At 40.0% G+C, this 15270-nt stretch overlaps 1 protein-coding gene across 3 annotated transcripts; it reads right to left on the minus strand.

Annotated features, from left to right (window-relative positions):
- Positions 1-5116: 5116 nt before the first annotated feature.
- On the minus strand, positions 5117-11015 carry LOC105017138 (amphoterin-induced protein 1). 3 transcript variants are annotated; one of them, XM_020055271.2, is made up of 3 exons: positions 10778-11015; positions 10016-10131; positions 5117-9925 (listed from the first exon to the last, which is right to left on the minus strand). In XM_020055271.2, the coding sequence occupies exons 2-3, from the start codon at positions 10031-10033 to the stop codon at positions 8462-8464; spliced, it is 1482 nt and encodes a 493-aa protein (XP_019910830.1). In that variant the 5' UTR covers positions 10034-10131; positions 10778-11015; the 3' UTR covers positions 5117-8461. The 3 variants fall into 3 exon arrangements, with proteins under 3 accessions (XP_019910830.1, XP_010879809.1, XP_019910829.1); XM_010881507.3 differs by having other exon boundaries at positions 5117-10131; XM_020055270.2 differs by having other exon boundaries at positions 5117-10131; positions 10727-11015.
- Between the last annotated feature and the right edge of the window lie 4255 nt (positions 11016-15270).

Here is a 15270-nt window from a genome sequence, read left to right on the forward strand (position 1 = left end):
CAAAATTTGTAATGAGTTCTAAACCCACAAACTCTCAGCTAGACCCGATTCCTACTAAATTACTTAAGGAGTTATTTCCTGTGCTAGGTCAGCCAATGCTGAACATAATAAATTGCTCCCTTTCCTCCGGATGCGTACCAAACTCATTAAAAATTGCGGAAATTAAGCCTCTTCTAAAAAAATCTAATCTAGATCCCGACATATTAAACAATTATAGGCCAATATCGAACCTCCCGTTCCTCTCAAAAATCTTAGAAAAATGTGTTTCCCAACAACTGAATGCCTTCCTAAAGACAAAAAACATTTATGAAATATTCCAGTCTGGTTTTAGATCCCATCATAGTACTGAGACTGCACTCGTGAAGGTAACAAATGACCTTCTAATGGCCTCAGACAAAGGTTCCGCATCCGTCCTGTTGCTTCTTGATCTTAGTGCTGCTTTTGACACTATTGATCACTCCCTTCTCTTAGAGAGACTGGAAACCAATATTGGGCTACGTGGACATGTCTACGTGGACATATTGGGCTACGTGGACATGCCTGGTTTAAATTTATCTGAAAGATATCCGTTCGTTAGTGTGGATGGCATATCCTCTGACAAGTCAAAGGTATGCTTTGGAGTTCCTCAAGGCTCGGTTCTGGGCCCATTACTTTTCTCACTATACATGCTCCCTCTGGGCGATGTAATCCGAAATCACAATATTAACTTTCACTGTTATGCTGATGACACACAGTTATATATTTCAATGAAGCATGGAGAAGCCCCTAAATTAGCTATTTTGGAAGCATGCGTTTCAGATATTAGGAAGTGGATGACAGAGAATTTCTTGCTCTTAAACTCAAATAAAACAGAAATGCTCCTTTTAGGACCCAAAAAACAAAGAGCGTTGTTAGCAGATCTCACTGTGAACCTCGACGGCTGCATGGTCGCATCCCAAAAAACTGTAAAAAACCTTGGCGTTACCCTTGACCCTGACCTCTCCTTTGAAGAACATATAAAATATGTCTCAAGAGTTGCTTATTTTCATCTTCGAAACATCGCAAAAATTTGAAACTTTCTATCAAAAACTGATGCAGAAAAATTAATTCATGCTTTCGTTACTTCTAGATTAGATTACTGCAATGCTCTTCTCTCTGGTTATCCAGACAAATTAATAAATACACTTCAATTAGTGCTGCACACAGCTGCTAGAATCCTAACTAGAACAAAAAAAATTTGAACACATTACTCCTGTCCTGGCTTCCTTACATTGGCTGCCTGTTAGGGTTAGGGCTGATTTTAAGGTTTTACTCTTAACCTATACATCAATACATGGACTTGCTCCTACTTACCTGGCTGAAATGATCCAGCCATACATACCTACATGTAACCTTAGATCGCAAGATGCAGGCCTTTTAATTGTACCTAGAATTTCTAAACAAACAGTTGGCGGCAGGGCCTTTTCTCATAGAGCTCCACTCCTGTGGAATGATCTGCCAATTAAGGTTAGAAATGCAAACTCAGTGCAAACTTTCAAGTGTCTACTAAAAACTCATCTCTATAGCACGGTTTATAATTAGGTGTAGCCTGGCCCGGGGGCGTGAAGGTGACCAGTAGGCTTGATACTGTCCATCCTTGCTGTCTTGCCAGGTGGGCTCTTGTCGCCACTGGGATGCCCTCACTCCAATGCCCTTCGGGGGAAGAGTCACTGGCTGGTTGTTGAATCTCTATTGCGCACTTGTGCAGTTGGGCTGTACGCTGCTAGCAATACTCGGCCCTCATTCAGGGGGGTTGCGGTTGGTGGGTGTCCCTTTGGTTGATGCCTGGCAATGTGGTTGGATTGATTTCCTGCCTGTTACGCTGCTATATTACAGTGTCACCGGACCCCCCCGTCTCAGTTTCCAAGGTGTTACGCTGCTATATTATTGTGCTGGGGGACATGAGGGATGTACTACTAACTTTTCTCAGTTTCCTCCAATTTTAAATTTTAGAAGGAGATGAGGTCCTGGTCCACACCTGCGGATTACCTGGTTTGGGGGGACCGTTGCTGTTCCTGTCCTTGTCCACCTGGTCATACTTCTGACCTAGTCTAAAATCGAATATACTCTGGATTTAGCCAAGAGAAATTTATTTATTATTCCAATTGGACTCTTAATATCTCACCGGCACAGCCAGAAGAGGACTGGTCACCCCTCTGAGCCTGGGTCCTCTCTAGGTTTCTTCCTAAAATTCGACCTTCTTAGGGAGTTTTTCCTAGCCACTGAAATTCAACACTACTGTTGTTTGCTCCTTGGGGTTTAAGGCCGGGTGTCTCTGTAAAGCACTTTGTGACAACTGCTGTTGTAAAAAGCGCTTTATAAATAAATGTTGATTGATTGATTGATTGATATTCCCTGAGTCAACAGTTAATTAGATAAATCTGCATTTAGCTACTGTATATGGCACCTACAGTATATTCAGCAATGACCTACAGAATGCCTTGAAATGAGAAGTTATTTGTACTCCAAATCAGTTCAGAATTATGATTGCAAGCTGTTTTTCTGATGCCTGCATTTGTTAAATTGAAAATATATTGAAATGTGTGTTTTTATATGAATATGTTTCTGTGTGTTTGTTTTTGTGTATTTAAATTAGTTCTGTAAATGTATTGAGCTTCTGTACATTTGTATTTTGTATGTCAAACAGAGCTCCTTATTCAGTGCTCAAAGAGTGCACTCCCAACAGCGTCTGGGCCTTTGTCATCCAGGAACTGCCTACACACTCTGGCCACATGAGGCTGGGCATTGTCCTGCACCAGGAGGATCCCAGGGTACACTGCACCAGTCTGACGATGGGTCTGAGGATTTCATCCCGGTACCTAACTGCAGTCAGGGTACATTTGGCTAGAACGTGGAGGTCTGTGCGACCCTCCAAGGATATGCTGCCCCAGACAATCACCGACCCACCTCCAAACTGGTAATGCTGGATGTTGCAGGCAGCATAACGTTCACCATGGCATCTCCAGACTCTTTCATATTTGTCACATGTGCTCAGTGTGAACCTGCTCTCATCTGTGTAGAGAACGGGGCGCCAACGGCAGATGCCAATCGAGCTGCACAGTGCTGGGCTGTGAGCACAGGTCCCTCTAGAGGACTTCGGGCCTTCATGCCACCCTCATGGAGTCTGTTTCTGATAGTTTGGTCAGAAACATGCGCACCTGTAGCACACTGGAGGTAATTTTATAGGGCTTTGGCAGTGCTCCTCCTGTTCCTCCTCACACAAAGGAGCTGATACCAGTCCTGCTGATGGGCCCTTCTACGGCCCTGTCCAGCTCTCCTCATGTAGTGGCCTGTCTCCTGGTATCTCCTCCTTTCTCTTGTGATTGTACTGGCAGCCTTTCCAGTGCACTTGTTGTCACTTTCATTTGCACCAAAACAGGTGACATTGATTCACAATCGCTTTTGCTTCCTAACTGGACAGATTGATACCCCTGAAGTTTAATTGACTTGGTGTTATTACGTGTTCCCTTAATTTCTTTTGAGCAGTGTATAAGAGATGTCTAAATGGGATTTCCTGCATAAATAAAGGTTAAATAAAATAAAAAATGTAATAAAACAACAGGTGGTAGGCAGATATGTCAGCCACTTTCATTCATCGACTTCAGCAAAACTACCAAGGCTATACTGCAAGGTGCACACCCCTGGTATGGCTAGTTAACAATAATTGTTGTAGCTATGTCACAAATGTATAGTAATTGCAACAACTAACCCAACATACAACTAGTAATTATTATTTTAAGCCAACTTATTTCAAAATATATAACATAAATATAATATTAACAAAACTGCAACTTTTTCTCTGAGCAGTATTGAGTAGAATTGCAGGCAGGTGATTTTTTTTACATCTTCATGATGAAGTCAGATTGCCCATCCCTACCTTTCTACCCGCTCTGTGGATGGCAATATGTAATTCTGGGGAGAACTGATCCTTTATACTTCACAGGAAGCATCCAGTGGATCACAACATTCTAGCAACTGGCAGATCAAAGTAGACTGGTACAGTAATATGATGGACAGCTAGTTAACATTTAACAGAATTTAAGATTTTCATTTGAATGACATATGCTAAATGAAAACCAACATAGAATAATCATTCACTGCAGTTCTTGTATTTATAGTAATGCTGTTACAGTAGACCCTGTCACCACTGACATTATTGGGCCTACAAAGGATATCAGTGACAGAAAACAGCTGGATTTTCTATCTTCATGGATGTCAATCTTTTAAACAAATCTTGTTGCCTTCACTACTCATATAAAAACACATTACCTTCAATATCAATGGATTTGGCCTCACTTTCCCAGCATCAGCCAATGTTTCTCCAGTAACTATAGCGTGAGGTATCATAATCGTCCATTTGAGGTTGTATTTGAGTGCAAAGATTCAGAACTGGATTGGTTTGGCCTAAGCTAATAGAAATCCTGGCTAATGATGGTGCACCATCTGTGTATCAGGTTGAGAAAAACAACCAGTGTCATTATTATGCAATTGTTTAAATTATGCAAATAAAACTAAACCTGTATAATTTATAATAATGGAAATGTGCTGTTAGTTTTGCACTCAACACGGATTGCCATTTTGATTAACCAGACTGATTGCAGGCTGCTCAATATTAGACCTGACCATGTTCTGTCAGGTATCAGACAGCACGTACAGTTCCTCATTCATTCACAGTTTTGCCCACTAGATGGCATGAAAGCCTATAGTGACTCAGACAATTCATTTCAGTGAATCAAGAGGTGTTTACATAGAAAGGATGAGTCATCCTCCTTTGAATACAATCTACAGACATAACCATATGCCAATAATTCAGCATCAGCAAGCACAGTCTGGCTGTCTCTATGCTCTCTGTGCTCTAAATAGTTATCATAGATTCCAGTGATTCTTACTTTTATTCTAATGATCAACTATGCTTGAATAGGATAGCATTATCATTACTTAATGCTTTGAGATGGTAAAACATATGACATATTTAGCTATTGTACACAAATGAGCAGAATGCAAATCTAATTACACTTGAATATCTAATTATAAGCTATGCTTTAAGGATGAATCTATTCACTAGAGATACTGAATGATACAGTCTTTATTACCGGGGGTATGGATGTGGTGACGTTGTTCCTCATCCGTGGTCAACTCACCAAAGTCTCAACATTTTCACAACATTTCATTTCAGTCTATGATTCACAGGTAGATTTATTCACACAAAAAGTGAATAAAACCCAGGCACTCTATAACCAGCCTTGATAATGGGTAGTTACAATCAATTTACCAACAAGCAAGGGGCATGGGGTTCCAAATCACTGGTCGTAGCCTGGCTGACATTCCGTGGAAAATAGTTGACTATGGATTATCATAATTAAAGGAGGAGATAAAGGAGGAGATCTTGTGTGGAAACACAAGACAACAGAGACTGGGTGGTTTATGCTGCTGTTGAGGGTCAGTATGGTAATATGAGAATCAGGTGTTACTGATTCAGGAAAGGCCTCCCAAATGGCACGCTATTCCTACGGGATATACACTCTACTCATTGACTCAACCAATCTCATTGACCTCTGTATTCAGGGCAGGTCTGCCACCAAGACATCTTCATATTATACATTTTATAGATGTGTTACAGATCCATTCCTCTCTGTAGAAGCCTGTGACAACCACTTTGGAAAGAAAGTTTGACACCTGCGACGTCTTTACTCAGCCTATTGAGTCAACACACAAACAGAACAAGCCTATGCATTGACTGGTTTCTTCTTTCTCAATCTACACATTAAATCCTGCAGCAATGTCAGATCCCTCCACTCTGCCCAGCTGACTTTCTGTCCTCTGTTCTCCTTGGACACTGTAAACTGTCAGATCCTCTTAACTTGGTCTTAATAAGAATGTCTGCTTAATGATTAATATCTAAATGTAAAGAATATATATAGAAAGATTCATTCTGCACATAATAAAACATACTGTAGTCCGTAATGACATAGGTTACAGTAGATCGGATTTGTGATGAACACAGAAATACAAGCTGTCCTTTTCTGTTGTTGCATTACCTGTCAATGGCATAAGGGATGTGATGGGATGCACCTTCAGCCACGTGATAGTGTCAGAGGTAAATGATCCAAAAGAGGGAGTGTAGATAACATACATCAGAAAGAGCCTGAAGAAAGTAAGTGGACAGGTATACTTCATGGTTTGGATGTTTATGGTGTTGTGAATACAGATAACTGCTACAGGTATACTTCATGGTTTGGATGTTTATGGTGTTGTGAATACAGATAACAGCTACAGGTATACTTCATGGTTTGGATGTTTATGTGTTGTGAATACAGATAACTGCTACAGGTACAGAGGGTAAACATTAAGACATTTTTGACAATAGAGTAGAGATTATGAAGGTAAAAATACATTAAATGAATGTATTTGTTCTTCCAACAATGAATATGCACTGAGCAGAAACAGGTGAGTATTCTTAGTATAGTATACAACACTGACAAACAGTAGGTTAACACACAACATCACAAGAAATGGCTACCACAGACCTGATATATATATATATATACTGTAGACTAAATATAAATAACAATTACTCAGACAATTTCCATTGTGTGTTTTAGGAGATTTTACATTAAATGAATTGCTTGGTCAGAAATGATACATTTTCACTAACTGGAGACAATTATACAGAATTTATACTAAAGGGCCAGAAGTCAAATATAGCTTCTAGAAAAGTATATACCTTCAGTATAAAAAAGTTATAGGTTATTATGATATAATTCTCATATAATAATTATTTTTGCTAGAATCTACAAATCCTTTGCTATTATGCATAACATTTATCTTCTTATGAAATAATACTATATTGTAGAGATACATATTATTAATCTTATGAATAGATAGCATGTGATAGTAGGATAACGTGTAGAACACATACATAAGCGACTATGTTATCCTTAGTAGGCAGAAAGATAGACACTAATTAGATCATAAGAATTAGGTCGCAAAATGGAAGTGGCAGGTTTTGTTATGCGTGTTCATTAACTGCATAAATTTGATAAAGATCCTATCAGCATATACTGCAGGTTTGGGTACATGACAGGGGAAATTCTTCAAACAGGAGAATAACAACAGTGCAATAAATGTCTCCAACAAGGTACTGTACTTCAATTACAATTACCTTCGACATTAAGAGGAACAGAGATCCTCAGGTTTACAAGTTGTCAGTAAATGTAACTTAATATCTAATAAAGTCTGGAGAGAAACCCGAGTAGCCAACAATGACAGATTCAATCCACAGAGCTATATTGTAAAGTACAGCTACAGGTACAGAACAAGAGCTCAAACTAACACTTCATTTAAAGCTAGGTAAAATAACCATCTGACTATATTGTTGATCATTATTTCCAAACTTACAATGCTGGAATAATATAAATAGTTTGTACTATACCACCTACATCAAGCCTAAATCTGAGAGGTTCAGGTGTCTTCAGAGGTTCAACAAGGTATCTGTTGTTCTAGTGCTGAAGTTGTGTTTACATGCAGTGCTCAGCTGTGGCAGTGCTGCTGAGCGGGCTAGCGTAATGCTGTACTACTGGCTGCTATTTTAGACTGTGTTTATGAGATGATCGCCCAGCCAGCATTTGTCCGTTTGGTTAGGGGCGTAGAGACATGCAGACACACACACCCACAAACACACACACACTACGGACACATGCCAACCGACATTACAGAAATGCACACATTTGTATACAGAAAAACATTATTTGCTTTCAGTTTTATTTGTATTTTTGTGTCTTTAATTTTACTATGTTTAGATCTGTATGTTGGTAATGACTACATGTTTTTTATTAAATGTAAGTCGTAATGTTTTGTTTGCTTGTATTGTCTTTTTGTTAATTGTAGGAATCCAGGAAGACTAACTGTAGCCAGGTCGAGAATAAAAAAAAAAAATTAACAAAATCATGACCATAAGTACTCAGGATATTGTCATGACAACTCCCTTTGGAAGGTCTGGGCCTGACTGCTAACAAATGGCACAATGTCCCACCAGCATTGCCCTCCCAACAGGGACTGACATAGACTATTCTTAGCCTGGTAAATCAAACTTGACAGCAGCATACGTATTGGAGCAAAGTTATATTGCAGTGAAAACACTCCAGCACTGCGGCTGTTGGTTATTTTATGTAAATTCAGCTAAAATTTATATGGTTTTAGTGCAGCTTTCCACAAGAGATATTCAACAATATTTAAGCCTTTTACAAATACACGGATTGCTACTTAGTGAGAATGAATCCTCATTTGGTTGATAGTTCCTCTCTTTTAAAAAGACAAAATAATCTAGTACCACTACGTAAAGCTACTTGCCCAAACAAACTGATGCATATTTGAAGTGGATATCCCTCTTCCGCACATGAGCAAGTCCCAGTCCTACTGAGGCAGCCAACCAACCAACACCCTCTTACACCACGATAGGGGTGTCGGAGCACACAGAGCTTAAAGACTCAGCGTCCGACCTCCTCCTCTGTCCCTGCCTCATTCTGTCCTCCTCTCGCCACTCCTCGTCCTCCTCCCCACATGGGCTCAGTCTCCCATTCTGCTCCAGCAGGCTTTTGGGGTCCAGGAAGCCCACATGCCTGTTGAACGGAGGATTGTCAAAGGCCCCCCCTCTCCCTCCGAGCCCCTCCGGGGCCGTGCCCTCGTGGGTTGGGGAGACGCTAACGGTGGAGGAGTGGAGGCTGTCCCCAGGGGCCCTATTGTCCAGCCCCTGGCCCGGGCAGCAGAGGCAGCGACAGGGTGTAAGGTAGAGGTAGATCACCACCATTACTGCACTGGCCAGACAACCCACCAGCGTGGTGTAGGCTGTCTTCATGCCCTCCTGCCCTCCAGCCTGAGTGGTGTTGTGCACCACCACAGTCACATACAGGGTTTCATTGAGGTAGTCCCCCATGGCGTAGCAGGTGTAGACCCCCGAATCCTCCAGTGTGAGGGGGCCGATTTGCAGGCTTCCGTCGCTGAGGACCATGGCACTCTGGTTCCTAGAGGACATCTGCACATTGCCAGGCAGAACCCAGCTCTTCAGCATGTCCCTCTGCCTGGTGTCACATTCTAAGGTCAGGAACTGCTCCAGATAGGCCACCTCATTAGTGATGGTCACTGCACTGCAGTTCAGATGTATCCTGTTTAGCTCCAAGGTGAGTGCTTTCTTCTTCTGCGTGCCTGGGAGGAGGCAGGTGTGATCGTCTCTGAAGTCAATGGCAGAGCTGAGGTCCTGAAGGTGCCAGCGGGCCAGCATGCTGTACAGCTCACAGCTGCAGGGCAGTGGGTTGTTATGGAAGTAAAGACCGTTCTTGATCCAGGCAGGCAGTATCTGGAGCTCATGGATGGGCAGCAGTTTGACCCGGTTGGTAGACACGTCGAGGAGCATGAGCTTCTCTAGCCGGTTCCTCTCCTTGACGAGCTCCAGGGGGAAGCGTTGGATCTGGTTCTGGCTGAGGTAGAGCTTCTGCAAGCTACTGAGGCCAGAGAAAGCGGTGCGATCGATCTGGGAGATGTGGTTATTATAGAGCAGCAGAACCTCCAGGTGCACCAGGGGCTCAAAGATGTACTCCTCCAGGATCTTCAGGCAGTTGGAGGACAGGTCTAGGTAGCGCAGCTGTGTGACGTGAACAAAGGCCTCAGAGGAAATGAAGATGAGGCGGTTGTGGCTGAGCAGGAGGCTGTGCAGCTTGATGAGCTCAACCGGGGTCCATTCAGCTTTCAGCTTAGTGATTTGATTGAAGCTGAGGTCCAGCACAGCGGTGTAGCGAGGGAGAGCCGTGGGGATTTCGGTCTGGTTCAGCTTGGAGCAACTGACAATGTTGCTGGCGCACAAACAGGTTTTGTGGCAGGTGACAGGTTTCGAGCTGGTTGCTGCCACTGTAGCCTGTAGCAGAGTCAGGACCAGGAGGATGAAAAGACCCTTAATATAAATTCTTGATATGGCAGTGTGGGAACCACAGAGTTGACAACCCACCATGTCATGCACAGGCATGGTGGAGGATGGTGGAGGTACTTTTTATGTAGTAAATCTGATTCTTCAAAACGCAGCACTCAGGCTGCAGATGACATACATCTTCAATTGGCCATGTGCTGAAAGAAAATAGTATTTTACTCATGATTTCTATTAAGGAAGCTGTTCAGTAAATTAACGCATCCCATGTAACTACATGACATAGCTTTTTCATTTGGGCTTTCCAACATTATAAATAGAAACCACTAACAGATAAACAGATAATTTCAATGTTATTTAAACATGCACCACAAGACTCAGTTGAACTTATTGCCTCTCGGGGATTGTTCATTTTCGATTTGGGATGCAATGTCTACATCTTAAAATACTAGCCACATTAGCAGAATAAAGCAATGCAAGTAAATGTCTTAATATATGGCAAATTATAACCGTATGCTATAATTATAAAACCTAAAGAATGTTTCTTCAAAAGTTATCAACCTAGATCGGAATCCATGACTACATGACTAGAAACAAAGAGAATAGAACATTATTCCTTATTCTAGTAAACTATTCGTTCATTCTATAATGTATATGTCTATTGAGGTATTCCTATCCGATGGGCGAAATCCCGGCAGATAACTTTTGAAAAACCGGCCCATGCCAATCCGACTTAATGTGTTTTAAAAACATTCACATCAGATAATAAATGCAAAACCGTTTAATTTTTCAAACCTGCTCAACATCCTCTGCATGAAAATAAATAGTCCTTTAGCGTTATTTTACCTTCCGCTCCCTTTCAAGGCGTAAACTGAAGATCAAAGGAGATATTGATATTGAATGTCGCAGGTTGAATAGCAAATGGATCCAAGACGTCGTAGAATAATCGTATAAGAAGAAGCTATATTTCTTTATAAATAAATGCAATTCGGTAGTGCTTTAACAACACAGTACCCTAGACCATAGCATGATGTCAAGCTTTGCTATCGGACGGAGAAAGCGTAGCAGCAGCCTGGCAGCCGCAGGAAGAGCCATCTGATTGATTACTGGGAGGGCTCTTACGAGATGCCCTATTACAAACAAAGCACTGACCTGGAGACAAATCTGTTTCTACATCAGTAGGCCTAGCCCAATTTAAAGTTTGTGAACTACAGGACTATTATCATGGAAGATAGAATTTACCGGTTAGCCTATTTCAGATTGGAAGAAAGTGGTATTAAGAGGTTCTCAAGATAGCAGGTTATTTGATTCCCTTCTGTTGGTCTAGGTCTAAAAACAGGTGCAAACATTATGCAGATTTATGTAAATGCCCCCTCTGATTGTGTCACACTGATTGTGCCTATTATGGCAAAAAAATAAATACATACTGTAAACAACAATATGTAAAGTAATAAAAAACGATACCTGAATGTGATTGATTATATGATCTGTCGTGAAGATTTACATCTCAGATGTTCTTTTATGTCTGATTCAACAGAATGTCTACAGAATTGTTCAAAAAAATTATAGAAAATCCTTATGTATTTTATGACTACAGCTGGTAGGTGAGTTGTTCTCATTAAAAGTATGGAGGAGTGTTTAATTAGAAGATTGTGCTGCTCAGGGACGTCACTAGAAATGAATGGAAGGGGGGCTAAGCCTTGTTTAGGGGGGTCTGGGCACACTCCCCAAAACATCTTTTCATTTTGTATTTATAGAGTAACAATGGGTGTAAAATCTATCAAAATAAGGTCATTTTTGGTCAAGGTTGTCTAAAAGTATACCTGTCTCATAGTTTGTGTTAGCCACTGATCTAATATGCCTTACTTAAATGCTATCCAAATAAAGAAATTAAAGTCCACTCTGTCCTTATCCATTCAACATCAACAAAAGGCACAAAAATGGCTGCACTATTTGTCAACTATAGTTTATAATAAATGAAAATCTAAACGTGATTTTTCAGAATCAATTGGAAAAGAGATTTAGTCATTAGCCTATACATCTCGGAATTAAGTCATATTTTATTTTTATTATATTTAAAAAAAGAAACATTTAATAACTGGATCACCCATCCTCTGAATAAAACAAGTTAAAATATGTCTAATAAATAAATCCTCCATACATAAATGGTGGTCAGCTAGCTAATAGGCCATATTCATTACCAATAGGTACCGTTGTTTTCCAGGGCATTTACATTTTGAATGGGAGAGTATTTAGTTCTCTGACCACTAGAAATGGACGATAATGGGGGTGGCGGGTATCAGGGAGACGTTAGGTACTATTTACATAAGCGAGATCCCTTCAGATTAGCGAGTTACCTTCAAAGCATCAAGCTCAACCAAATGCTGCCAAATGAAAACGATTCTATACAATTTCTATACTTTGAAAAAAGTTTAATATGCTATGGAACAGTAACAATAAAAAGAAAACTGCATTGACTATATATTTATATATTTAGGGGGGGGAAATTAATATTTTAGGGGGGCTAAAGCCCCCCTAAAATAGGCCTAACGACATCCATAAGGGCTGCTCAAGGCCTGGAGGACAATTACTGTCATATGTGTCCATAGACCACTACCACTGTTATAATCAAATAGGGCGTTTATACATTCTTTGTGTTTCTTAGACAAAAGTGGTCCTTGGAGAAGGTTTAGCTTATCTTTAATGAGCACTAGAGAACATGACAGTGTTTGCCTTTTAGTGAATATCACCACAAACACAGTCACATTTGCTTCCATTACCTTTGAGTGAGATGAGACCTTCACACTGTGTTATATACACTTAAGCTATACCACTATTGTATAAAAGCTGGCAAAAGGCAAAGTAATCACTATCATGATTTGTTGCAAATGTACTCTCTATGTTCCATATCAGGGGGTGTGATGTGGATGTTTATTTGTGTTGGTGGATCAATATGTTAAGTTAGGATTTAAGGAGTAGAGTGATGCACACAGAGGCATTGCCTCATGATCTGTTTAAAAATGAAATTCACTCTTCGTTAATTAGCAAATGCAGAAATTATGACATTGCTGAACAACACTTTTATGTGGCACATTAAGAGTAATAAGCATGTGCATTGGCCTGACCTTAATCCAGTTTCAGTGGTGAAGATTTTGTGCTTTAATGTTACTTGTCAGGAAAGTCATGCATGAGATGAGTTGACCCCACCTCTCTATTAACCTCTCAGTTCACACGGCATAAAATGTGCCACTTGAGCTTTTAGAGTGAAGACTGATGGGAAACTTCTGCAGGGCCAGTTGCCATGGAAGCCAAGGTCAGAGACAGGTTTGTACTGCAGAGAAATTCAGGAGGGAGAACCGGAAGGAGGAGAGTAATGCCAATCATTAAGAGGAAGTCCAACTATCAGGAAAGGGCATTACTTCACAGTGTAAAATCTTCCACATTTCCATCACTCTTTTCATGCAGATATTGAGCTAAAGTATTTGACAAAATAATATGAAACTTCAAATAAATGCATTTAGGATACAAGTAAAGCTTGAATTGCTGTTGTAATTGGCAACTGCTTGCAATACTGTTGCAATAAGCCAACTCATGGGTGCCTTTCGTATAATACAATATTTTTATAGAATATTATAATAATGTAATTTGTGAATGAAATTCTAAATTTGTTAAGGGTGGTCTCCCATACACTAGTTCAGGAGTTATAATCATATTTTTTATTGAACTAGATTTTTAGTCGAGGATAGGTAAAAGCTGTGACTGGGAATCTATATGTTTGTGTTTTAGAAATAATTGTTTGTCTATCATGTGTGCCCAATTCTGCCCTATCATCTCTAACTCTGGATACAAAATATAATGTGTGCTAACAGAATATAGACAAATAAAATTGCACCCTCTGACTTTACAGCATGTGGAGACAATATTTTTAAGTTAATAAAATTCTGATGTTTGCAGAACTTACTGGTTTAGGGCTAGCTAAACACACATATTTTCATTACATACTACTTAAATAATTGAGAAAGCATACACAAATAGTTTCAACCAGATTTGGCTGTATTTTGAAGTTTTGCTTTGCATAGTACAGTGGTCAGAAACTCATGGTTGCGAAATTCCTATAATATTCCCAAACTTGAATGAATTGGGATAACTAGAAAACCTGGTAACTTTCAAAGTTGTGGAACACTACTTGCAAAATAATAGGTGAATCTGTAGAGATATTTTCATAAAATGTTATTTCATATTAACCTGATGATGAGTAGACAGAACGTCTCATGTGATCTCTTGCATATCAATTGGGTGTTAATGAAACATTTAACCAGGGCTCATATAATTTTCCCAAACAGTCCAATTGTCTTAGATTTTTCCACATTTAATTGTTAAGAGAGACTGATGAAGAATAAGGTACACAGTTTGGATTTCTATGTGTGTCAAGGTCAACAGCTGTGATCAGTTTTTCTTCTTATTATACTGATTAAGAAGCAACATTGACTAAGAAGCAATAGTTTATTTCATCTTGATTTCAGAATTACCTGTTGCTTGTCCTTGAATGCCTTGGGAGGATGAGTGAGCTCATAGATAAGGGAATCCTTCGACTTCAGTGAATATGCTGAGTAATGATGAATAATGGCTGGGGGAGCGAATCCCAGAGGTTTGTGAAAAACATTGATGGAAGATTCAAGAAGGATCCATACAGAAATAAGCATAATGGGAGGACCTAATATCATTGTATTACCATACTGTAAAAAAATGTGTGTTTAAGGTTTGGAAGTCAGTTGTTCACAAGTTCCTGAGTTTTTGTGTTTTCCACAACAAATCCAGTTTTAGTTTTGATGGAAGTTTGCTGGGGTTATCGGTTTGCAGTGTAGTTTGACACTATTTGAAAGAAAACATTGTCTTTTCTTGTGTTGAGCAGTATTGTAGCTGTCAGTTTAACACTGCCAAAGTCAAACCAAAGCGTAAGTTTAGGTATTTTTCCGAATTATTAAGGATAGGCTTAAGTTTCGGTGTAGTTTTTACTTACATTTTACAAGTGCAAGTTTTGGGTAATCTGTTCCCGCTTGTACTAAAACTGTACCTAGAAGATTTCTGTACTGAGCCGTGAAAGGGGATTCTAGTCTTTATCTATTGTCTGGTACTGTATCTTGCAAGTTTGGAACTGTTGATCTGTAGTCAACAAGATCGAGTTAATCTCAGCCTATGCTGCCCTTCAAGGCCCTTGACTTTGAGCCCTAATGGAGACATGGATCACTTGAGAAAACAACCCAGTCTACAGCTGCTCTCTCTTCATCTATGTTTTCCCATTCTACCCCCCCCCACCACCACCACCTGTCTTTCTATTT

Source organism: Esox lucius, chromosome 17, assembly GCF_011004845.1.
Source record: "Esox lucius isolate fEsoLuc1 chromosome 17, fEsoLuc1.pri, whole genome shotgun sequence".
NCBI classification, from domain to species: domain Eukaryota; kingdom Metazoa; phylum Chordata; class Actinopteri; order Esociformes; family Esocidae; genus Esox; species Esox lucius.